The following is a 22,677-nucleotide window of genomic DNA, read 5'->3' on the forward strand; positions in this document are numbered from 1 at the left end:
TTTTTTTTTTTTTTTTTTTTTTTTTGGAATTTCTCAATTAAATGAGATTTCTTTAAAAAAAATTACAAATAAATGATAGAAAATACCCATTTAAATAGGAAAATTCATAAACTTTTTAATAATAAAAAAAAATATATATATATATATAATAATTCATTTTAGTTCAAACATCAATAAATATTTATCCAAATAAACTAAAATGTAAATGGGAATTTAGTTCATGGGCACTATGGTAAATTCACTACAGCAAAAATTTGGATCGTACAAAAACACCCAAGTAGGAATCAAATACGAATTCCCCACGTTGATCCTTATGATTGGAACCTATCATCATCTCCCTTTTATTAATCGGAAAAAAGAAAAATCTCCCCTCCACAACCGAGCGGAAATAACAGAGACGCCGTGCTCCGCCCTTACTCCGCCACTTCCGATCAAAAATGGTGATGTGGGTATTCGGGTACGGGTCTCTCATTTGGAAAACTGGCTTCCCCTACGACGAAAAGTTACCCGGCTGTATCAAAGGCTACCGCCGTGTCTTCTATCAAGGTCCCCATTCGACCGATTTCTCTCTGTTTTTTGGATTTCTTCTATATATATCTTTCTGTTTGATTTGTGCGTGTTTTTTGTTACTAGGGAGTACTGATCATAGAGGCACGCCTGAATATCCTGGAAGAACTGTGACATTGGAGCCTGCAGAAGGGGAAGTTTGTGTATGTTCTTTAAAACCCCACTTTAATTTCTCTGCACAGAAACCACTTTAGTTATGGATTGTGATTCTTGGTGTTCTGGGATTGATGAAAAGGTTTAGAGGTTATTGGTTTCAAACATTACAAGAAACCTTTTGGCTTTGTCTATGATGTTCTTAATTCTGTCTCTTGTACTGTTTGTCATCGGCTTAATGTTGTGGTTTTGGAAGAGGGAATTGTTTCTTGAGCTTAATGTTTAGCTTTTTTGGCTTCAAAAGTTCATATTATTCTGGAATTTTAGCTGTTACTGATTGGATTCCCCCCCTCTCCTTGATTAAGTGTATTGCCAAAGATGAATGTTGGGTTTAGTTTTGTAATTATGACTTGGCCTCTGTATTGTTTATGTATGGTGGAGTCTCCATTGTTTTGGGAAGGTTGGAATAAGTTGATATCATAGCTCTATAATTAGTGGAGTACTTAAGAGAAACATTGGCGTTGCTGATCTTTTGGGTGCAAAGTTGGTACCTGGCTGACACTGCTTTGGATTCTTGTTTATTCGGAGGAATATTAGCTTTAGGGGTTTGACGGTCGGAGATGGGAACGAAAGATTCTTTATAAGGGTGTGGAAACATCTCCTTAATAGACGTATTTTAAAACCTTGAGAGGAAACTCGAAAGGGAAAACCCAAAGAGAACAATCTTTGCTAGCGGTGGGCTTGAGCTTTTACAAATGGTATCAAAGCCAGGCACCGGGAGGTGTGCCAGCGAGGATGCTAGGCCCCAAAGGGGGTGGATTGTGAAATCCCACTTCGATTGGAGAGTGGAACAAAACATTCTTATAAAGGTGTGGAAACCTCTTCCTAACAAACGCGTTTTAAAACCTTGAGGAGAAGCCCGAAAGGGAAAGTTCAAAGAGGACAATATGTGCTAGCGGTGGACTTGGGCTGTTACAAATGGTATCAAAGTCAGGCATTGGGTGGTATACCAACGAGGACGCTGGGCCCCCAAGGGGGGGTGGATTGTGAGATCCCACATTGGTTGGAGAGGAGAACGAAACATTCCTTATAAGAGTGTGGAAACCTCTCCCTAACAGACGCCGTTTTAAAATTTTGAGGGGAAGTCCGAAAGGGAAAGCCCAAAGAGAACAACATCTACTAGCAGTGGGCTTGGGCTGTTACGGTATCAGAGCCAGGCATCGAGTGGTGTGCCAGCAAGGATGCTAGGCTCCCAAAGGGGATGGATTGTGAGATCCCACATCGGTTGGAGAGAGAAACGAAACATTCTTTATAAAGATGTGGAAACCTCTCCCTAATAGACACGTTTCTAAAGCAGTGAGCTTGAGTTGTTACAAATCCTCTCAAGAATTAGTGTGGTGGGTCATTTTTAAGACGTCAAATTCCACTATACTCAAGGGGTATGTTCATGTTATAAAATTATACTTTGGATTAACAAAGCTATTAAAGTGAGGCTAATTCATTCAACTTTTGTGGCCAAAGTGGGGCGTTGCATACAAGATCACCAGAAAAGAGGATAAAGAGACTGCACTAAATGTAAGTTCTTCAACTCTTTTCTATCTATAGACGTTATGTTATTTAGTAATTTTCATCTTTGATTGATCTGCATTGGGTAGCTCGATCGTTCATCGACCGACATTGTTCATCGATGTAACGACTTTCTTGATGATTTTTCTTCTGTTTTTGTCATGTGTTCCATAGCATTTAGAAGTGAGAGAGAAACAATATGACAAAAAAGAATATGTGGACTTTTTCAATGTAAGTTTCAGTTCATCCAAGGCTGAAGTATCTTAAGCGTTCTTGATATACTTGCTGCTGTTACCTTATTGAAAGCTGCTCAACTTTTTAGGACCCCATGGCTATCACCCCTGTTGTTTCTGGAGTAATGGTGTAAGTAGCGGTATTCAACAATGTATATTTACACTTGCTTTCTAGAGAATGATATGAGCAGCGAGTTCTATGCCACAGATATATTGCATCTCCAGACAAGAAGCTAAACAAGAATTACCTTGGCCCTGCCTCGCTCGAGGAGATTGCTAAGTACGTGTTCGATTTCGATACAATGTTTACACTTCTCACGCTTATTGAGACTTAAAATGATTAGTAGAATTGTTAAGTGTATCACATAGATTCCCAACCAGCCTACAATGAAAAACGTGTGAGATCCCACGTTGGTTGGTGAGGGGAACGAAGCATTGCTTATAAGGGCGTGGAAACCTGTCTCTAGCATACGCGTTTTAAAATTGTGAGGCTGAGGGTGATACATAATGGGCCAAAGCGGACAATATTTGCTAGTGGTGGACTTGGACTGTTACAAATGGTATTAGAGTCAGTCACTGGGGGGTGTGCCAGCGAGGATGTTGGGCCCCGAAGGGGGGTGGATTGTGAGATCCCACATTTGTTGGAGAGGGGAACGTAGCATTTTTTATAAGGGTGTGAAAATCTCTCCCTAGTAGACGCGTTTTAAAATTGTGAGGTTGATGATAATATGTAACAGGCCAAAGCGGACAATATCTGCTAGCAGTAGGCTTGGACTGTTACAAATGGTATTAGAGCCAGTCACCGGGCAGTGTGCCAGCGAGGACGTTGGGCTTCCAGGGAGGTGGATTGTGAGATCCCACATCAATTAAAGAGGGGAACGAAGCATTCCTTATAAGGGTGTGGAAGTCTCTCCCTAGCAGACGCGTTTTAAAACCGTGAGGCTAACGGTGATACGTAACGGGTCAAAGAGGATAATATCTGCTAGCGATGGACATGGGTTGTTACAAATGGTATCAAAGTCAGTCATTAGGAAGTGTGCTAGCAAGGACATTGGGCCTCCAAGGGAGGTGGAATGTGAGATCCCACGTTGGTTGGAGAGGGGAACAAAGCATTCCTTACAAGGGTGTGGAAACCTTTCCCTAACAGACGCATTTTAAAACCTCGAGGCTGACGGCGATATGTAATGGGCTAAAGCAGACAATATCTGCTAGCAGGGAGCATGGGCTATTACAAAACCGCAAACCAACCAACACTGAACCGATTAAACTGTCGGTTCATTGGTGGTGGTTGGTGATCATTTAAGTTCAATTTGACAGCATCAGAACTGCATGAATGTGCAGGCAGATAGTTGATGCGCAAGGGCCCTCAGGACCCAACAAGGACTACCTTTTTCAACTTGAAAAGGCTCTTCTCGAGTTTGGTAAGTTCCTGCTACTCTATAACATGTAGAATTTAGATCCAACTTGGCTTTTTCTCTTGTTTTGTGCTTAAATGTTCTTGCTGTTCAACCATTCTTTGCTCAGGATGGGAAGATAAACATGTCATGGATCTTGCAAATGAAGTCAGAACCCTTCTTTCTGACGGGGAGCACACTGATACTTAGCTTCCGACGTCGACGAAAAGCTTTTCGAGCTCGATGATTTGTCGAGGCTTTCTAAAAGATTTGTAAGTCAAAGTCAAAAGTCAAAATCTAGTCTTTCGTCTCGTATTTTATCATTACTTAGATTTATATCGAACACTACCATTAAAAATTTTGACAGCTAAGAGAAAAAAGGTAGGAAACGAGAAATTGAAACGTTTTTACTCTCTCTTCTAGTTGTCGGAAACTTTTTTCTTAACTTACAGAATGTTTACATATTAATCTTTATTGTTTAATTGGTCGAACCATTGGTCTGATTAATGAAATCAACTCGTTTAACATGTTTCTCTTATTGTTTGTCTTGTTTATTGTCGGCCGTAAGTATTTATTGGAATTACACGTCGTGTGATTGGGTAATTAGCCACTAAGGCCATTCAAAATGCGTGATCGTAAATGACTTTATGGTAATTATACATTGTGTGATCAGACAATTAGCTACCAAGATCATCGAAAGTGGGTGATCCTAAATGACTTCAGGGTAATTACATATTCTGTGATCAGACAATTAGCCATCAAAATTATCTAAAGTGGGTAATCGTAAATGACTTTATGGTAAATTCACGTTGTGTGATTAGGTAATTAGCTACAAGGGTCACTAGAAGAAGATTACGATTCCTACTCTGATTTATGGGTTTAGGTCAGATTAATAAGTCGATTTCACGACGTGTATATATAATTTTTCTTTGGGAAGGGGAGGATGCTAGTCTCCAAAAGGGATGAATTATGATAAGTGTGTGAAAACCTCTCCTCAATAAACGCATTTTAAAACCGTGAACCGTGAGGCTTACGGTGATACCAAATAGACTAAAGCTTGGACTTTTACGAATTACCATGCCCAAAAGAAATCCTAGAACCACCAAGAACGTAGAATCAAAGACTTAATGAACCGTGTAGCCTCGAAATGGTACGAGACTTACGAATTACCATGCCCAAAAGAAATCCTAGAACCACCAAGAACGTAGAATCAAAGACTTAATGAACTAATGAACCGTGTAGCCTCGAAATGGTACGATACACGTGTGAACATAATTAAATGAGGAAAAAAAATTACCAGCATGAACAAAAATCCACCTAGAAATGGATTTATTTCAAATTTGCCAAAATTAGAAAATAGATTACAATAATTTAGGTTAAAGAAAGCAATTTCTTTCGTAATTAAAAGTCAAACCTTTAATTTTTAGTTAATTATTGATTCGAGGATTATTAATGATATTCATAGGGATAGGCTATCGATCTGATTTGTTCTCTAATTTGCACTAACACTTCAATTTTTTATTTTCTTCCGCTTGTTCTTGAATTTTGATTAGTTCTCTCGCTCGAGCTTTGCTGGTTCTTCAAAATAATTATAGTGATTGAAAAAGGTTGGTAGGTTGAAATAATTTGATTATGATTTTAGTTGTAGGTTCGTTTAATTCCTTTAATCAACGCAAGCCCTATTGCAAGCCGCTTCATTTGATTGCAATCATTCATGACAATCAAAATATATCAATTTGTGTATATATAATGATCCTTACAAAAATCCGATTTCAGGTTTTACAATAATTATCCTTCGAAGTTCCGTAGAAGAAAAGCTCTTCGAAGTTCATTTGATTGCAACCGAAGGTTTCTCCAGATGAAGGGCGGCCATGGCGCTCTGGAGGTGGCCAAGACGGTCATGGAGGTCGCAGACGTGGCCTGGACTGCGATTGAGTGTTGTCATCACCATAAACCTAGCAACGATGCCGCCGAGCCCAATCTTACAGAGGAAGAACAGCTTGAGGCTCTGCGATCGGAGAATCGGAGATTGAGGAATTTGCTTGAGCAAAATCTCGACCTCCTTCAGCAGCTATCTGAATCGCACTGCTTGTTGAAGGATTGTCCCCCTGATGTAATTCATCCGTTTGCCCTCTTTTTTCAAGCTTTAGCCTGATTTTGATTCATTTTTTTACTTTGCCTTGGATTGAAATTTCGCGCTGTTCCTAATTTTAGGGCTGGAACGATTTATTTGCCTTCTCTTTTCGGAATCATCAATTATTCTATGCCGATTATGTGATTTTATCTTTGTAAATCCCAGTTGTACGCTCGTCTCGTTGCGACGGTGGATTCTGAAAAGTTCTTGAATGAAATTAAATCCCTCAACGAAGCATCAAAAGATGGAATTACCTATGAGTTTCCTTTCAGGGAAGCTACAGGTTTTTCTTTCTTCCTTTCTTGAACCAAACATAATCCATTTTTCGTATTGATTGCTTGATGCTTTTTCTCTCCCTTGGTTGATTCTTTGGTTAGGAGCTGATTCGCACACAGCTGAGATTCTTGTGAATGTTAGCCGTGATGCGCCCAGTTGGTGGATATGGGTTACTGAAGATATGGTTCCGAGCAAAGTTGAAGAATGGAGTGGGATTGATGATGAAAGCTATGTGATTGTATCTGAAGAACATGTGGTGGATGCAGTTGCCCACTTCATGGCTAGATGTATTATGTCCAACCCGAATACCCGGGTATGACTATCACTTTGAATGCAAATTTCTGTGTAGATTTCTGTATTGAATCTTAAATATTCTAGTTTTCCAAAATGCAGAATGTATCACCTGAAGAGCTGCAGAAAAGTACGTCTTTCGTTTTGTTAATTTGACCTATGGACCGTGGGGATTACGCTCGAGCAATGGAACTTGTTGAGTTGACATGTTGTGCTATTGTGTTTATCTGTTTGCAGCAATAGCAAAAGCGCTGAAGGGTATGGGCAGCAAAATGGAGAAGATGTTTGAAATTTGGCATGCTGGGCTGCTGTTTTATTCCTTGGCCACTTGGGGACTTGCATTGGCGGGGTCAGTTTTCCTTGATTTATGTCTTATTGAAAATGATCGCATTTCGTTTTTCTGGATACCTCATGTAGAATATGAAACAGCACTTGATAGGAGAGCTTATGATTGTTGAATTATAAGAATAAACATCGCTGAGGATTGTTGGTAGAGAGTCCCACATCGGCTAATTAAGGGAATGATCATGAGTTTATAATTAAGGAATACATCTTCATTGGTATGAGGCCTTTTGGAGAAACCAAAAGTAAAGCCACAAGAGCTTAGGCTCAAAGTAGACAATATCAATCATTGTGGAGATATGTGATTTCTAACATGGTATCAGAGTCATGCACTTAATTTAGCCATGTCAAAAGGATCCTTAAATATTGAACAAAGAAGTTGTGAGTCTCGAAGGTGTAGTCAAAAGTGACTCAAGTGTCGAACAAAGGGTATACTTTGTTTGAGGACTCCAGAGAAAGGAGTCAAGCCAATTAAGGGGAGGTTGTTCGAGGGCTCCATAGGCCTCAGGGGAAGACTTTATGGTGTGCTTTGTTTGTTTGAGGGGAGGATTTTGGGAGGGAGTCCTGCATCGGCTAAATAAGGGAGTGATCATGGGTTTATAAGTAAGGAATACATCTCCATTGGTATGACGCCTTTTGGAGAAACAAAAAACAAAACCATGAAAGCTTATGCTCAAGGTGAATAATATCATACCATTGTGGAGGTCCGAGATTCTCATCACATGCTTGGATCTAAAATCCAATGTGTGAAGTTCTTGTCAAGCTTGGAGCTTGCTATCAAACTAGAAGCCCTCATCACATAGCTGGAGTTCTTGAATGGCTTATGCATATGCTCAAACCTTAAGTTGTTTTACCATTTCATACCTAGGCTGAGCTCACCTTTTTTATATCTCGACATATGTGGGGGAGGAAATGAAACATTTCATTCATTGATTCTTGAATGGGCTAATCTGGTGACCCTAGGAATAGTCACTCTCAAATTCATTAGTTTTAGTATCCCACTTCAATTTCATCCCAAGGGCAGAAAGAACTTTATCTAACGAATGGCCTTTCACACATCTCTGTCGATCTATCATCTTATCTTTCAAATAGGTTTTAATCAGATCTTACCAAGGTTGTTCATCTAAGTATAAATAGTAACTTTTGTCTTAAGTTTCGGATTAATTGTTTGATAACTTTGTCTGTTCGTCACGGTTTTGCATATTGCAGCTTGTACCAGGGTCGTGCTATATTGAAACTGGCCGCCACTGGTGTTCACCATACAAGCAAAGCAGTGATGAAGGTGCTCTGAAGAAGCTATGTTCAACAAATGTAAGATATTGTTTGGGGTTCATTTTCCTGTTCATTATTCGTTCTTTCAAGTGATGTAAATAACTGTTAACATTTCTCATGGCATTGTTTGTTTTTTCTTTTGATTATTCGTTCTTTTTAGTTGTGTTAATTACGGTTAGAATTGTAAATCTTGTACATAAACTTCATTTCCAGTTCTACATTGTGTTATTACAAGCTTTTCAAACTGAATTTAAATTAGTGAATTTATTGTTGTGGATCTTGTTCTAGATTTGAAGATCAATCAGCATTTGCTCGAAACGAGCTTCGTTCGAGTCCACTGGATATGAAAATTAACTAGGGAAATTTTGAAACTAATTATAAATATTTCTAAACTAAGTTTTACTAAATGTCTATGGCTGTGTTTATTTAGTAAGTTATGGTCGAAAGAGGCCTATTCCGCCAGTTCTGATTGGAAAAGAGTAGTCACCGACTCTCTTTTAATCCTCAAAAGAGTGATTGCCATGAATAGAAGGACATAGACAAGGTGTATGACCAGTCACCAAATTCATGTCTACAACGGTAAGGTCTAAAACCCCCCAAAATGTACTACAGGAAATGTAACCAGTAGTCAATTCTTTCTACCCAAGTTACTATCAAAACGGTTGTTGCCTACTCATTTTTAGCTTATAACATTGTTTTCTTTACCATTGTTTTCAACATATTTCCTTTCTAAAATATCTCTCAAATATAATCCCGGCTCAAGTAAATATCTAAATTGTTCGTTGGATTAAAACAAGTGCTGCACCTGACTTGGCTTAGCTTAGAGCATCTGAATCAATAAAATCTTAACATCTCTTCTCTCAAGAACCTAGTGTCCAATAGGCAACAGAATCTTCATCTCAACAATGTCTAAGAAATAGCAAGCTTGAAATGGATGAAACAAGTAGCAATCTTACATGAACGGTAACACAGACAAGCGGTATCCCCCAAGACAGATAGTACAATTACATGAAATCAAAGAAAAAGACCCAAAAAAAACTTTACAATGAAAGTGATGTTAAGAAATAGGCAACGATAAATAACATCAAGGCAGCAAGGATACTACCTAACGGATTCGCCAACGACGAGGAAGAACTGGAAGACGGCGAACTAAACCCGGTACCAACGGGGCCACTGGCTGGCGGGAGTCCGGGGAGAGATCCAATTGATGAAGGGATCAATCCTGATCTGGGTGCAGGTGATCCAGTGCCATCAGATTGAGGAGCAGGTGCAGGTGCAAAATTTGAATCTCTGATTACTGTAGTAGGTGGGGCTTTAAGCGGGGGAAATTGCTGTGGCCCTGTAATATAGAATCACCATGAAGAACATGATATGGTTGGCAGATACCGCTTACATGACAAGCGGTATCTGTTTTGGCTCGTTACGTATCACCATCCGCCTCATAATTTTAAAACACGTCTGTTAGGGAGAGGTTTCCACACCCTTGTAAGGAATGCTTCACTCCCCCTCCTGCCGACGTGGGATCTTACAATCTACCCTTCTTGGAGGCCCAGCGTCCTTGCTGGCACACCGCGCTCTAATACCATTTGTAACAGCCCAACCCCACCACTAGCAAATATTGTCCACTTTGACTTGTTATGTATCGCCGTCAGCCTCACGGTTTTAAAACGCGTCTGTTAGGGAGAGATTTCCACACCCTTATAAAAAATGTTTCGTTCTCCTCTCCGATGTGGGATCTCACGATCCACCCCTCTTGGGGGCTTAGCGTCCTCGCTGGCACACCACTCGATGACGGGCTCTGATACCATTTGTAACTACCCAAGCCCACCACTAGCAAATATTGTTCGCCTAGGCCCATTATGTATCACAATCAACATCACGGTTTTAAAACGTGTCTGCTAGGGAGAGGTTTCCACACCCTTATAAGGAATGTTTCGTTCCCCTCTCCAACCGAGGTGGGATCTCACAATCCACCCCCCTCGGAGACCCAATGTCTTTGCTGGCACACCGCCTAGTAACGAGCTCTGATACCATTTGTAACAGCCCAAGCCTACTAAAATATTGTCTGTTTTGACCCATTGCATATCGTCGTCAGCCTCATGGTTTTAAAACGCATCTGCTAGGAAGAAGTTTCCACACCCTTGTAAGGAATGTTTTGTTCTCCTCTCCAATCAATATAGGATCTCACATAGAAAACTCCGCCAAACCAAACAACCTAAAAGGTAAGCTTTTCTAAGAATCAAGATTACCTGGGCATCGAGGCTGAAGATTCGAAGACAACCTGTGAAATACAAATAAAGATTCATCAAAAAGACTGTTTGGATGAAACGATAACATAATCGAAAAGCTCGAAACCAAGCGAGAAGAAACAAGACATACGTCGTCAATATGGTGCCATTTACAAAACCACCATAACTACAAGATGTAACATTGCAACCTGCACTACTCTGCTGGGCAGTATAGTTCCCCAGCATTAGATTGCTGTTTCTGCATTGCATACTTGAACAAGAAACGGCAAAGGGAGCAGGCATGCAGTACAGACTGTTTCAAAACAAACAATCAAGCAAATCAAAATCATCAATCTTCATACCACCACAACAATTCAAGTAAAAGAGCTACTCAATTATTACTTGCGATTCCCCGGCCCACAGCTACATTGCACGCAATGGCTTGCGGTAATCGCATAGCTTCCATTTGGCACGATCAAGCCGAAGTCGGAGGAGTATCTTGGAAACTTAGATGCACAGGCTGTAGAAATGAAAATGAACATACCCTCTCAAGTTCAGGAACAATTAGGCCATCTTTGGGGTTAATTATGTAGGCATTACAAAGGATTATGAGGAAATTTTGACTGTTTTTTGTGTTTGATCCAAACTAAACCTTAGTCATGACTATGCCTGTAACAGCCTAAGCCCACCGCTAACAGATATTGTCCTCTTTGGAGGTTTTAAAACGTGTCTGCTGAGAGAGGTTTCCACACCCTTATAAAGAATGTTTTGTTCCCATCTCCAACCGACGTGGGATCTCACAATCCACCCCTCTTTAGAATCCAGCGTCGTCACTGGCACACCGCTTGGTGTCCACCCCCCTTTGGGTTTCAGCCTCTTCGTAGGCATACCGTCCAGTGTTTGGCTCTGATACCATTTGTAACGGTCCTAGCCAACCACTAATAGATATTGTCCTCTCTAGGATTTTCCCTTCGGGCTTCCCCTCAAGGTGATTAAAATGCATCTGTTAGGAAGAGGTTTTCATACCCTTATAAAGAATGTTTTGTTCTCCTCCCCAATCGATATGAGATCTCACAATTGGGGGTCTCACATCGATTGGAGAGGGAAACGAGTGCAAGCGAGGACACTGGGCTACGACAGGGAATGGATTGTGAGATCCCACATCGGTTCTAGATAAGAATCATTTCTTATAATGGTATAGACACGTTTTAAAACCTTGAGAGAAAGCCCAAAAGAGAAAGGCCTAAAGACAACAATATCGATTAGTGGTGAGCTTGAGCGGTTGTCACATTATTCAATATATTTCCTTCAACACCCAAATTGTGCAGCAAACCGAACAAGACATCATTAGCTTCTAACAATTCACAGCCTCATAAATCAAGCACTCAACAAAACATTAAACATCCCAAAATTTCTCCAAAACATACCTGACAAGGGGACGGCCAAGATGTCACCAGCCTTAATACTCGGGTTTCCCATAGCATTAACATTCATCAAATCAGTAATAGTGGTGGAATATCTAACTGCAATCCCTGTCAAAGTATCTTCAACTTGAACAACGTAAGACAAGTAAATAGCAGGCAAAGAATTGTCTGTCCCATTAAAACAAGTACAAGGAAGTGGCACAACAAGTGTCTGTCCAACATCAAGAACAGAGGGATCTGATATCGAATTCGCCTCACGAATCTGATCCGACGAGACCAAACCAGCATAGATAGTATCAGCAATCGACAAAAGAGTATCAGACGGGCGAGTCTTGTAGCGTGTCGAAACCGATTTACGAATCCCATCAACGCAAGAACAAGAAATGGGGATTTTAATGAAGAGTTTCGAAGGCAGAATGTGATTTTCAACATCTGGGTATGAAACATCTATGGCATTGGCTGTGAGAATCGAAATGGGGTCGACTTGAAACAGCGAAGCAACCTCAGAAACCTTAAGATCGGTGTAGAGAGTGTAGCCGAGAAGGGAATTGCAAGAATCGGCGTTCGAACATGGCTCGATGGTTGATTTAGCGCTAATGAAAGCTATATTGAACAAAAATGAGGCTAAAACAATAAACAAGAACGAATTTAAAGCTCTGTGAGCGCTATTCAGCGCTCGAGCTGCCATTTTACAAGCTTTGTTCTAAGAAAAGCAGAGAGAAATTGGGTTTTTCTCTACAAGAAATGGAGCTTGAAATGAACTCAAACAGAGAAGGAAATTATATTCGAGGCAAATGGGATTCAAAACACTCAAAAGGGTTCTAAGGGTTTTCGAAATTACGACTAAATTTAAAAGAAAATGATACTTTTCTTACATGAATTCAAAGGGTTTTAGGGTTTTTGAGAGAGAAATTAAAAGGTGGAGGAAAGAATCGTGTTTGGAGTACAGAGGCAGACAAAGACACTGCTCAGAATCTCGATCTTCGAGTTCTTTCTTTGGACTACTTTGCCCGCCGGAGAGCTCAAAATTCCCGCTTTTTTGCAGCTGACGAACGACGACGTTTTAATACGTTCAGAATCCCGGGAAGCCTTTGCCGGTGAGGGTATTTTGGGAATTTCAGCTTTTTAGTTTTTCCGGTGAGGCTTTCTCAAAAGAATTTTTTTATTTTTGTCTTTTGGCTGATAGAGTTCGTGTGATGATAGGCTCACGCTCTTTGATATGCGCGTATTAGAAACGCGCTCGCATATTGGTGGAGAATTATTTTTTTAAAAATTAGATTAAAAAAATGATTATTTGAAGAATTAAGGGTACAGGTGGCGGTGTCAGAGCAGTGTTGATGCTGATGCAGCAGCAAAAAGAAGCAAGAAAAGAATTTGGTAAATTTTCCTACCAATTTTCCTTTTTATTTTTCAATTTACCAAATTATATCAAATTTTATTTTTAATTTTCAATTTCATACTTTTTATTCGTTTAATTTATCAATAATTTTAAAAAAATAAATAATAAAATCTAAAATTAACTAATTTTGATAAAGAAAAAATTTCGTTACAAAATTAAATTTAATTAATAATATTTTTATAAAAAAAAAAAACCAATTCTCGTATCAATTCTTTTAAAATCCTATAAATTTTACAACACATGCATGTTTTATAAAAACATTTGTATGTACGTCATTTTAAGGTTAGAGGTTCGAACAGTTATTTATTAAAAAAAATATATATTTTATTACTCATCGTACATGTGAGTATTTTATTATTATTATTATTATTTATTTAATCAATCTATCCCAACAACGTGGAGCCACAATGGGCCAGAAATTAGGCAATAGGCTAGGTCCATGGACTCTCACTAAATGGGGCCCAATTATCTTTGGGCCAAGAAGAAACGGAAGGCCTGTATTTGAGCCCAAATAAGTATTTGGATATCAACCTCATAATTGGGCCGATGGCCCAAACGAGAGGATCTCCATTTTAAAAATTGGAAAATAAAAAAATAGAGAATATTTAATGAGTGGGGAGGGGGCACCGTCTGGCACGAGCGCAGATGAAAAAGGTAGAATGCTAATTTGTCCCTACTCTCAAATAAATAAAATAAATAAATAAATAAATAAAAAGAAATGAGTTTGGGTTAGTGGACCAATTCAATTCCCTATGCCCACACATATGGCTCAGTTAACGTGACCGTATTGGCTTACCATTATTGCCCCTCCCGTTTCCCAACCCCTCGCCCCGCTTTATTCCATTTTCTACTCTCTATAGGTTATCTCGATCATGCTTGTTTAGGACGTGTTATCTTTATCTCGATCATGCTTGTTTAGGACGTGTTATCTATGGCTGCATGTCTGTTTCAAATTTTTTTTATTTGCTTTTATATTTGATAAACTTTTACAATTCTTATTGTGTTAATACGAGAGTGTATGACCGCTCGCCAAAATCATGTCTACCCCCGTTAAGGTTAAAATGCCCCAAAGTGTGCTATAGGGGAACGTGGGTAATCGTCAATTCTTCCTATCTTGTTTATACTTTTTTCTTTTCTTTTATTTTCTTTGGTTTTACTATATACTCATCAAACGTGGTCCATACATCTAACCACCATATTTGACTTTCGTGAACCCTAGCCACTTAAGAGTTGTCAATGGGACGAGTGGGAACGAAGACCTTTTCTCTATCTCTGTCTATACTTCCTATTTTTATTTTCTATCGGTATAAAGTTATTCATTTATTTTTTTGTCGGAAGTAGGAAATCAAGTAATGGGGTGAAGCAGTGTGAAGATTGAGACGGGATGTTACGGTCATACTTGTCCAAACATGTTGTCTAGGGTTGTGTGTCAGATGTCTCAATCATGCTTGTCTAGAACATGGTATGCCTGTTCCAAATCTTTTTTACTTAGTTTTATACTAGATAAACCTTTACTATTCTTGTTGTGTTAATACAAAGGTGTCGACTGCTCACCAAAGTTATGTCTACACTCATTGGGGTTAAAATACCCCAAAATGTACTATAGGGAGGAGAGATGTGGCTAGTCGTCAATTCTCTACCCAAGTTATATGCTATCAAAGTTATGGTTGTTACTTACTCACCTTTAGCTTGTAACATTGTTTTCATTACATTTCTTTACTCACGTTTTTCAAAACATTTCTCTAAACATGACTAGAAGCTCGACCATATGTCAGTATTGTCTACAAAGTCCGAATCTCACATGACTAACTTGTTCGCTTGGTTAAAACAAGTGATACACAATCATTCTCCTATGGTCACAAAAGCGCAAATGTGACGCAAGGCTAGTATTGAAAATAGTGACGAAAAAAACTAAACATCGTCCCCAGTTTTATTTTTCTAACAAGACGAAATTCATCCCCGCTTTCTCTCTAATTCTCTATTTGAGTGGGTATTCTATGTCTCGACCCGAAAAAGTCTTCACAATTAGGACAATCTTGAAAAAGTATCTGTGTGGACAAAATTGAATAATGGTTGATGAGGAAATAACATAAACAGAAAAACACTCTTAAATTCTAATATTTTCCATCAACATTAATTAACCAAATTAATGTGAAGTACTATACTTATTCACTAATTAGGTAGGACCAGAAATAATGGAATCCATTGTTTCAAACAGCATTAAATTAGCACAAAAAAAAAAAATAATAAATTATATTTTAAAACAATCTAAATATGTGGCATTTGTTAAAATAAATGGTGTAATATTATTAAAATATGAAATTTTCAAAAATTAGAAAAATAACATTTTATCCAATACTATCAATCTTATTACCATTTTGTCCTCCAAAATGATTTCGTGGGCCCAGAACCACGTGTCAAATTTGTAATAATAATAATAATAATAATAATGTAAGAATCTGATTTTTTTAATAAATGTTAATCTGAAAAATTAAGATAATTTTATATTAAATAATAACAATCATCAGATCCCATTTACAAAATAATTAACAAAATAATTAGTAATAAAGTATTAGAATCAAGTTGAATATTTATCATTATTATGCCTATACTTTTAAGGAAAATAAAATAAATATTTTCCCAATTGGACACTGTAATGAATTCTTCGATTGTGATAGCTTCTTGTTTCTTTCTTTCCCTCCTTTTTTATTTATTGGGTAATAATTTCTTGATTTTGACATGGTTTCCATCTATTCAACTAATTTATTCAGATTGGTTTGAGATTATAAATAAATAAATAAATTTATGAGTTAAAGAGTTTGTTAGGCCGGTAGAGTCCTCGACAATCTTCCCCTCAAACAAAATACATCATAGAGTCTCCCTTTGAGGGTTCGTGGAGCCTTCAAACAGTCTCCCCTTAATCAAGGCTCGACTCCTTTTTCTAGAGCCTTCGAATAAAGTACACCCTATGTTCAACATTTGAGTCACTTTTGACTACATCTTCGAGTCCCACAACTTTTTTGTTCACACATTGAGGATTCTATTGACCTGATTAAGTTAAGAGCATGACTCTGATACCATGTTAGGAATCACAACTCTTTACAATGATATAATATTGTTCATCTTGAACATAAGCTCTCATGACTAATATACAATCTAATAATAATTTATTCTCAGATAGAAAATAAATTTTTAAATTTTTTTTAAAAATAAATACTTGCAAATCTTAATTTAATATCCTCCAACTAATAATACAATCTAAATTATTGATGGCAGAGTCGAGAAAACAAATAGTATAATATGAACGTTTAATTTTCGAAAATTCAAAATTTAAAAACCCATAATAAATCCAATTAATAAAAGTTTTGTCAGAAATAATATTTATATTTATCTGACCGTACTTACCCACTTTAGGTTGGAGATTCTGGAGAAAAGATCCAAAACAGAAGTAAAAATATTTTCAAAGAGTAAGTAGAGAGGGAATCATTTACCTTTCATCATCATACTCAGACAGCAGTGATTGTGTTTTCACTTCCATGGTGGTGTGTGTGTGCGCGCGCGCGCCGTTGAGTAAACCCACGCCTGCCCAATGCCCATCTCTTCTCTTCCCGTGACGCTTTAAAATCTGTTTATAAAAAGAGAGATCGAAATTATTATGCCTTTGCTTTGGCGTTGGCCTCAGTCCTAACCAGATCTAGACCACTGAGTTGCATAAAGTAGAAGCTGTTTCTGTTTCTGTTTCTGGTGCTGCTGTTGTTTGCAGACGTTGTGTTCGACAAAATGCCAAGGGGGGAATCGTTTCTGAGGCAGATAAGTAGAGGGGAGGGCTCGAGATCAACATCGAAGAGGTGGGGTGGGGAGTTTAGGAGAAGCTCTGCTTCTGAAGAGCGTGTCAGTGAGGGAAGCCATTGGAATGAGAAGATGGAAGGGGGTGTTAATATGTATGGGATGGACCATGGCGGAGTGTCGAGAAGGAAGAGGGTGATGGTGGTGGTGGATCATACTTCACAATCTAATCATGCAACTATGTGGGCGCTTACTCATGTGGCTAACAAGGGCGATGTTCTTACTCTCCTGCATATTATCACCAATGCCTCCACCGATTCTTCTTCTTCTTCTTCTTCTTCTTCCCCTTTCTGTGCTACCTCTCTTGGCTCCCTTTGCAAGGCTTCCAGACCAGAGGTTAGAAGGGAATTCAAAACATCCCCCATTTTTTCTTAGCTTATTTACTGTTGATAATTGTCCAGAGGGAGTCCGACGTAATCATAGATTTATAAGTTAGGACAGAACTTTTGAGATCATGAGAACTTATGCGCAAAGTGGACAATATCGTACCAGTGTGGAGATTCGTAGTTTATAACATTTACACTTACTTCATCTTTGCAGCTCAGATCTCACTTCCATTTTTTTACCAAGTGGGTTATATGAAATTTTTTCAGGTAGAGGTGGAGGTGCTGGTGATCGAGGGGCCGAGGCTGAGCACAGTGATGAACCAAGTTAAGAAGCTGGAAGTGTCGGTGCTGGTTGTAGGACAGAGAAGGCCTTCGTTTCTCAGCTGGTGAGTCGAATCCAACAAGCAAATTCCTGTTTGATTCATTGTTTTTGTAACTTGAAATGTGGTTTGCTGAATTGATTGTAGCTTTTGTGGGAGTGGTGGGGCGGGAGATCTGGTGGAACAGTGCATAAACAATGCAGAGTGCTTGACGATTGGGGTGAGGAAACAGAGCAGAGACATGGGAGGGTATGTAATCAACACCAGATGGCAGAGGAATTTCTGGCTTCTGGCTTAGTTATTGCTTGAAGTTAGAGAGTTCTTATGAATGAATGACCCATGGAAGTAAGTTGTAGTGTAATCTAAACAATAATAACCCTTCAGTCTACTCAGATCTGTAAAACAACTAACAAGCTAAGCTTATCGTCGTCCTGTCCTATGAGTTAACAACTTGTAATTGCTAACAATCTATGAGAATTCAGAACAAGTCCTTGAATCGTGTCAACGATCTCTTTGCTCCTTGTGTGTGCCTGTTTTTTGTTGGATCCTTAGAAATTGATGTGCTGGAAGGTAATAGATCTGTTTTCTGGACAGAAAACATTGGTTTTTGGGCAGGGCAAACTGGATTAAAAAATGACAATAATTTATGTTTCTAAAATGTTCATAGATGGGAAGGCAATCATTCAAATTTTCCATTAATGGTAGGTGTCTTGCATTTCATCGTTCCTCTTTTTTGTTCCAACTCAAGCCCCCTAAATCTAGGCGATCTTCACATTTTTTTCTGCATTAGTCTTTAAGCTTAAATTATACCTTTCGACTCTGTCTAGAATTTAAATGTATCTAGAATTTAAATTATACATTTCGTCTCTGTCTAGAATTTAGTCTAGATGATTTTGAAAGTCGGTAACCGCTCAAACTCACCGCTAACAAATATGGTCTTCTTTGAACTTTCCATTCCTAGCTTTTTCTCAAGGTTTTAAAACGCGTCTCCCAGATAAAGATTTCTACACCATTATAAAGAATAATTTGTTATTCAATAATAGACGCAGGTTGGCATTCCATCCTTCCTTCTCCTTTCAAGGTCTACTCGAATAGAGAATCCAGTGTTTCTTAGTCGTGAATATCTGAATAGGACGAACCGTCCCATAGTTTGCTTCGGAACAAAATAATTGAAATTAGACTCGTTGAATTGAAATGTATATCTCCCCCTAACCATTTTCTTATGGGCATTCCGAAACCATATTGACCAATCAATTATCTTGAAAGAGATGAATTTAAGCTCCAGTTTGGGCCTGTTCTATGGACACCGCCAGGATCCTAACTGAACCCAACATGTAGCAGGCTTGGACGCTTGGTTTCTCTTTATTTTCTTTTTCTGACACCTTAAAAGATGTAATTTCGCTTCTTTTTTGTTTCCTTACCATAAGAACAAACTTTTTGTGTATAAATTTGGGAGCAAACTGATATCCTAAACTAACTAAATTATGCCATTAAATCATTACTACCCAACAAAAAGGCTCCACTTCTAAGCCTAGGTTTAGACAATTCACCATCCTATATAGACCTTCTGTTTGATTCTATTTTTTCAGTCACTATCATAACCAATGGAGCAACAAACTTATCTTTCAAGCCGAAGTTTAGATAATTGACGGTGCATGTGAGTATTATTGAGACTGCAATAACACATTCATCTCTTTCTTGGGTGCAAAATTGATATCATTTTTACTCAATAATAGAAAGTAAGGAAGCAGTTGATTCTTGAAACTAGATCGATAACAATCCAAGCCCACCTCCAGCATATAGTCCTCTTTAAACTTTCCATTTTAAACTTCGTTCGAGATTCGCATCTGCTAAAGAAAAGATTTCTATACCTTTATAAACAGTGTTCGTTCTACTCTCTAATCGATATGGAATTTTGCAACATCTCCCATCTCCCATGTAAGCGCAAGACAACTTGATAGTAAGATTCATCTTGTTGATGATGACGCCGCCTACCTACCCAACCTTACTTTGAAACACAGCTTCTCTCTCACTCTCTCACTCTCTTCCCATGTGGATGTGGCCATTACTTTGCCTTTTTAAGCCTTCTAATTGGCAGATTGCTGGTTTCTATACTTTTTAAATAGCCAGCCCACACTGCATTGCCCATTTTTTTTTCTCGGTTTATCCCACGAAAGAAGCCACTCGGTGCGTGGAATCAGCAACAGCCTTGTGACCCACCACAAGTTCTCCATCATTTCTTATAATCTGGATTCCATTGCCCATATTGCTTTAAAAGCATTTACAAAATTCTGCTTCTGTCAACTACTTTCGAGTTTGGTGTAAATGCTTCAACCAGAGATATAAACATCAAAATAAAGTCATGAAAGTTTATTACTAAAATAAACCGTACCGTACCATCCATTATACTTAAAGAGTAGCATCAAAATCATATCTCACACTCATGTCCTATGAAAAAAAAAAAGGAGAATTTGTTAGAAACCATATCCCCAAAAGTTCTCGTACCAATGAACATATATTCCTTACTTATAAACCCGTGATTATCCTCTAACCCGTAATTATTCTCTAAATTAGCCAACGCGCAGCTCCCTCCCCCTCCCCCCAAAGCTTCAAAGAACAGAAAGAAATGTGGAAAAATTATAATGTGGGCCGTGTCGAAATAAATCCTTTTCAACTTGTACATGGGCCAGGTAAATTCTTTAAAATGGATTTGTTGAGGTGCAGACACATGTAGGGTTACACGGATCTTGTCCAACAAATTTCGGGCCGGGTTGCGTTGAATTCGGGTCAAGTCAATGAAGCACACGCGCTGAAATTGGGTTGAGAAGTGTCTATAGAATCGTCTTCTACTTCATTTTTGCTCTTTTCAATCTTTATCAAGGCCTTATGGGGTTGGGTCAAAATGTACTAGCAAGGGGGCCAAGGCCAAGACCAACTTTCCTACCTATCTTATTCTAGACTATAAATGACCAACGCCAACCGCACCTCCAACCCTCAATTTCTCTCACTTCACTTCACATTCTACTCCCCACTTTCTTGCTTTCCAATCAAAAAGCATGAATGTGTATAGAGCTCAAATGTCTTCCTGTTACTTCCATCCCAAAGAACTAGTGGTGGGTGTCTGCGCTTTGTGCTTAAACGAGAGGCTTCTTATCTTAGCGTCCAAACGAGGTCCCCATCGCCTCCATTCTTCAGCCCCAACCTGCCGGAAAACTCCCATCAACCTCTCTAAGATCTTCGCTTTTACCTCTTTCATCACCCGTTTCGAATTCCGCCGTTGGAAGCCGGAAAACTCGGCCGATGAAGCCTCCACCAGTCAAGAAGGTACTTCCCTTTTCACCTTTATACGCATCTATATATCCTTTCTCCCAGTTCAAATCTCAGAATCATGAAGAAAATTATTATTCCTTAGCATTATCAGCTGTCTAATACAAAAACTGGCAAAAAAAAAAAAGAACGAAAACTATTATGGGTTTGTCTAAAGAATAAGAGCTATGTTAGTAATCACAAGGCCTCTTAGCTTTGCTTTAGGTTATCAAAAAGCCTCGTACCAATAGAAATACATTACTTACTTAAACTCGTGATCATTTCATAAATTAGCTGACGTGAGATTCATTCTCAACAATCTTCTCCTCGAACAAAGCACACGGTCGAACCTCTCTTGAGGTCTATGGAGCCCTGAAGTTTAAAATGAGTTAAACGCTACCAAAAGAAGGAAAGGAAGAAGGGAAGGAAGGAAAATGAGTGGTTTGGCAGAAGGGGGCGGGGTGTCAGAAACACAGAAAGTACAAGAATAAAAAAGGAACAGAGTAAGTAACGGTGGAGGAGACTGTTTAGCAACAGTTGGGAAAAGTTCAAGTTTGAATTGTTCCAATCATAACGAAGAATGAAAGTAGACAGCTTCTGTAATCTCGAAGATTAGACAGAAACTAAACATAATTGTGGGGGGGTAAACACAGAAGCAAAGTGGGTAAGGGACAAGGAAAACAAAACACAAGTTTACATCTGGACAACACTGAGAAGTATCTTTCAAGTTCTTTGTTTTTTAATTGTATTTTTGTTTTTTTAAATTTTAATGTTTTGATGGGGGCCACTCAAAAAATTATGTAGACTCATTCATCTCAATCAACTTTGGGAAAAATGGAGTTGGGTCATGGGAACAGAACAAGGTCTCAGAGGTGTTCCTGGAGAAGAACTGTAGCCTGTCATGGAATCACCACTTGACCAAAGACTCCAAGGAGACCAAGACTGTGATAGAGCATGGCAAGACCCGTGCCTCGCTTAGGTGGCGGAAGCGGATCGGCCATCTATTCCAGCTCATCAGAAGGAAAAGGCCCAACAAAGGGACAGTCTGCCACGTGGAAGGAGTCAAGACAAGAAAAGGCTGGATAAAAACTCTGACAAGGTCAAGGAATTCTGAATAGGCATAAAGGAAAATCTATCCCTGAATTGGAATTCAAATATGACATGTAAAAAGATTCAAGTCTAATCAATAACGTTTTTTTTATAATTTATTTGCCTATAGTAGTCTTAGTGCTTCAAATTTTGAACGGTACACCGTCATTACCATTAAGAATCACAAACCTCCATAATGGTTAATATTGTCCACTTCGAGCATAAGATTTCATGGTTTATAAACTCATATCAACTCCTTAATTAACCCACGTGAAACTCCTCTCCCAACAATTTTCAACAATTACCGAACGACTTCTTATTGTGTTTTCGACATCCATTGTTCTGTACTCATGTAGAAAAAGAAAAGGAAGAAGAATATATATACAAAGACAAACCAAATGAAAACAAGACATGTTTCCGAGTCAAAAAAGAATAATGTTGAAACCAATCTCACCAGCCTAGATATTCTCTTGCCATGAGCAAGCCTGTATGCATGTGGGAAGAAGATTAGAATTAGGCAGGGGCTACATCTTTTAGCAGTGTCCTTCACAAGGGCAATTTGTCACAAGTG

General features: G+C 38.7%; 5 protein-coding genes across 5 annotated transcripts; 4 read left to right on the forward strand and 1 right to left on the reverse strand.

The window, feature by feature from the left end:
- Positions 1–309: 309 nt before the first annotated feature.
- Positions 310–4,358, forward strand: LOC111459557 (gamma-glutamylcyclotransferase 2-3). The gene is made up of 8 exons (XM_023102525.1): positions 310–546; positions 634–710; positions 2,182–2,235; positions 2,401–2,457; positions 2,549–2,589; positions 2,668–2,739; positions 3,801–3,880; positions 3,984–4,358. The coding sequence occupies exons 1-8, from the start codon at positions 438–440 to the stop codon at positions 4,061–4,063; spliced, it is 570 nt and encodes a 189-aa protein (XP_022958293.1). The 5' UTR covers positions 310–437; the 3' UTR covers positions 4,064–4,358.
- On the forward strand, positions 4,022–8,443 carry LOC111459551. The gene is made up of 7 exons (XM_023102512.1): positions 4,022–4,125; positions 5,630–5,966; positions 6,153–6,270; positions 6,365–6,576; positions 6,657–6,684; positions 6,792–6,903; positions 8,106–8,443. Exons 1-7 carry the CDS (start codon positions 4,097–4,099, stop codon positions 8,185–8,187), a joined length of 918 nt encoding a protein of 305 aa, XP_022958280.1. The 5' UTR covers positions 4,022–4,096; the 3' UTR covers positions 8,188–8,443.
- A 618-nt stretch (positions 8,444–9,061) lies between these two features.
- Positions 9,062–12,828, reverse strand: LOC111459525 (lysM domain-containing GPI-anchored protein 1-like). Its single transcript, XM_023102476.1, has 5 exons — positions 11,824–12,828; positions 10,799–10,916; positions 10,548–10,709; positions 10,418–10,449; positions 9,062–9,507 (listed from the first exon to the last, which is right to left on the reverse strand). Exons 1-5 carry the CDS (start codon positions 12,506–12,508, stop codon positions 9,209–9,211), a joined length of 1,296 nt encoding a protein of 431 aa, XP_022958244.1. The 5' UTR covers positions 12,509–12,828; the 3' UTR covers positions 9,062–9,208.
- Positions 12,829–16,584: 3,756 nt separating this feature from the next.
- On the forward strand, positions 16,585–18,213 carry LOC111430748. Its single transcript, XM_023067147.1, has 3 exons — positions 16,585–17,401; positions 17,659–17,777; positions 17,859–18,213. Exons 1-3 carry the CDS (start codon positions 17,000–17,002, stop codon positions 18,007–18,009), a joined length of 672 nt encoding a protein of 223 aa, XP_022922915.1. The 5' UTR covers positions 16,585–16,999; the 3' UTR covers positions 18,010–18,213.
- A 2,321-nt stretch (positions 18,214–20,534) lies between these two features.
- Positions 20,535–22,262, forward strand: LOC111430757. Its single transcript, XM_023067160.1, has 2 exons — positions 20,535–21,035; positions 21,822–22,262. Exons 1-2 carry the CDS (start codon positions 20,768–20,770, stop codon positions 22,133–22,135), a joined length of 582 nt encoding a protein of 193 aa, XP_022922928.1. The 5' UTR covers positions 20,535–20,767; the 3' UTR covers positions 22,136–22,262.
- The last annotated feature ends 415 nt before the right edge of the window (positions 22,263–22,677 follow it).

This window comes from Cucurbita moschata, unplaced genomic scaffold, assembly GCF_002738365.1.
Source record: "Cucurbita moschata cultivar Rifu unplaced genomic scaffold, Cmos_1.0 Cmo_Scf00002, whole genome shotgun sequence".
NCBI classification, from domain to species: domain Eukaryota; kingdom Viridiplantae; phylum Streptophyta; class Magnoliopsida; order Cucurbitales; family Cucurbitaceae; genus Cucurbita; species Cucurbita moschata.

What these genes read in the sequence shown, in the direction of transcription:
- LOC111459557 (XM_023102525.1), top strand. Translation starts at nt 438, where the DNA reads ATGGTGATGTGGGTATTCGGGTACGGGTCTCTCATTTGGAAAACTGGC. An exon ending in AATATGTGGACTTTTTCAAT is followed by an intron (nt 2,458 to 2,548) that starts GTAAGTTTCAGT and finishes TCAACTTTTTAG; the next exon opens with GACCCCATGGCTATCACCCC. An exon ending in GTTGTTTCTGGAGTAATGGT is followed by an intron (nt 2,590 to 2,667) that starts GTAAGTAGCGGT and finishes TCTATGCCACAG; the next exon opens with ATATATTGCATCTCCAGACA.
- LOC111459551 (XM_023102512.1), top strand. Translation starts at nt 4,097, where the DNA reads ATGATTTGTCGAGGCTTTCTAAAAGATTT. An exon ending in TCCTTTCAGGGAAGCTACAG is followed by an intron (nt 6,271 to 6,364) that starts GTTTTTCTTTCT and finishes TTCTTTGGTTAG; the next exon opens with GAGCTGATTCGCACACAGCT. An exon ending in ACCTGAAGAGCTGCAGAAAA is followed by an intron (nt 6,685 to 6,791) that starts GTACGTCTTTCG and finishes ATCTGTTTGCAG; the next exon opens with CAATAGCAAAAGCGCTGAAG.
- LOC111459525 (XM_023102476.1), bottom strand. Translation starts at nt 12,508, where the DNA reads ATGGCAGCTCGAGCGCTGAATAGCGCTCACAGAGCTTTAAATTCGTTC. An exon ending in AATGGCACCATATTGACGAC is followed by an intron (nt 10,450 to 10,547) that starts GTATGTCTTGTT and finishes TGTATTTCACAG; the next exon opens with GTTGTCTTCGAATCTTCAGC. An exon ending in TCTTCAGCCTCGATGCCCAG is followed by an intron (nt 9,508 to 10,417) that starts GTAATCTTGATT and finishes TCTATATTACAG; the next exon opens with GGCCACAGCAATTTCCCCCG.
- LOC111430748 (XM_023067147.1), top strand. Translation starts at nt 17,000, where the DNA reads ATGCCAAGGGGGGAATCGTTTCTGAGGCAGATAAGTAGAGGGGAGGGC. An exon ending in GCAAGGCTTCCAGACCAGAG is followed by an intron (nt 17,402 to 17,658) that starts GTTAGAAGGGAA and finishes AAATTTTTTCAG; the next exon opens with GTAGAGGTGGAGGTGCTGGT. An exon ending in AGGCCTTCGTTTCTCAGCTG is followed by an intron (nt 17,778 to 17,858) that starts GTGAGTCGAATC and finishes AATTGATTGTAG; the next exon opens with CTTTTGTGGGAGTGGTGGGG.
- LOC111430757 (XM_023067160.1), top strand. Translation starts at nt 20,768, where the DNA reads ATGAATGTGTATAGAGCTCAAATGTCTTCCTGTTACTTCCATCCCAAA. An exon ending in AGCCTCCACCAGTCAAGAAG is followed by an intron (nt 21,036 to 21,821) that starts GTACTTCCCTTT and finishes AAAATTATGTAG; the next exon opens with ACTCATTCATCTCAATCAAC.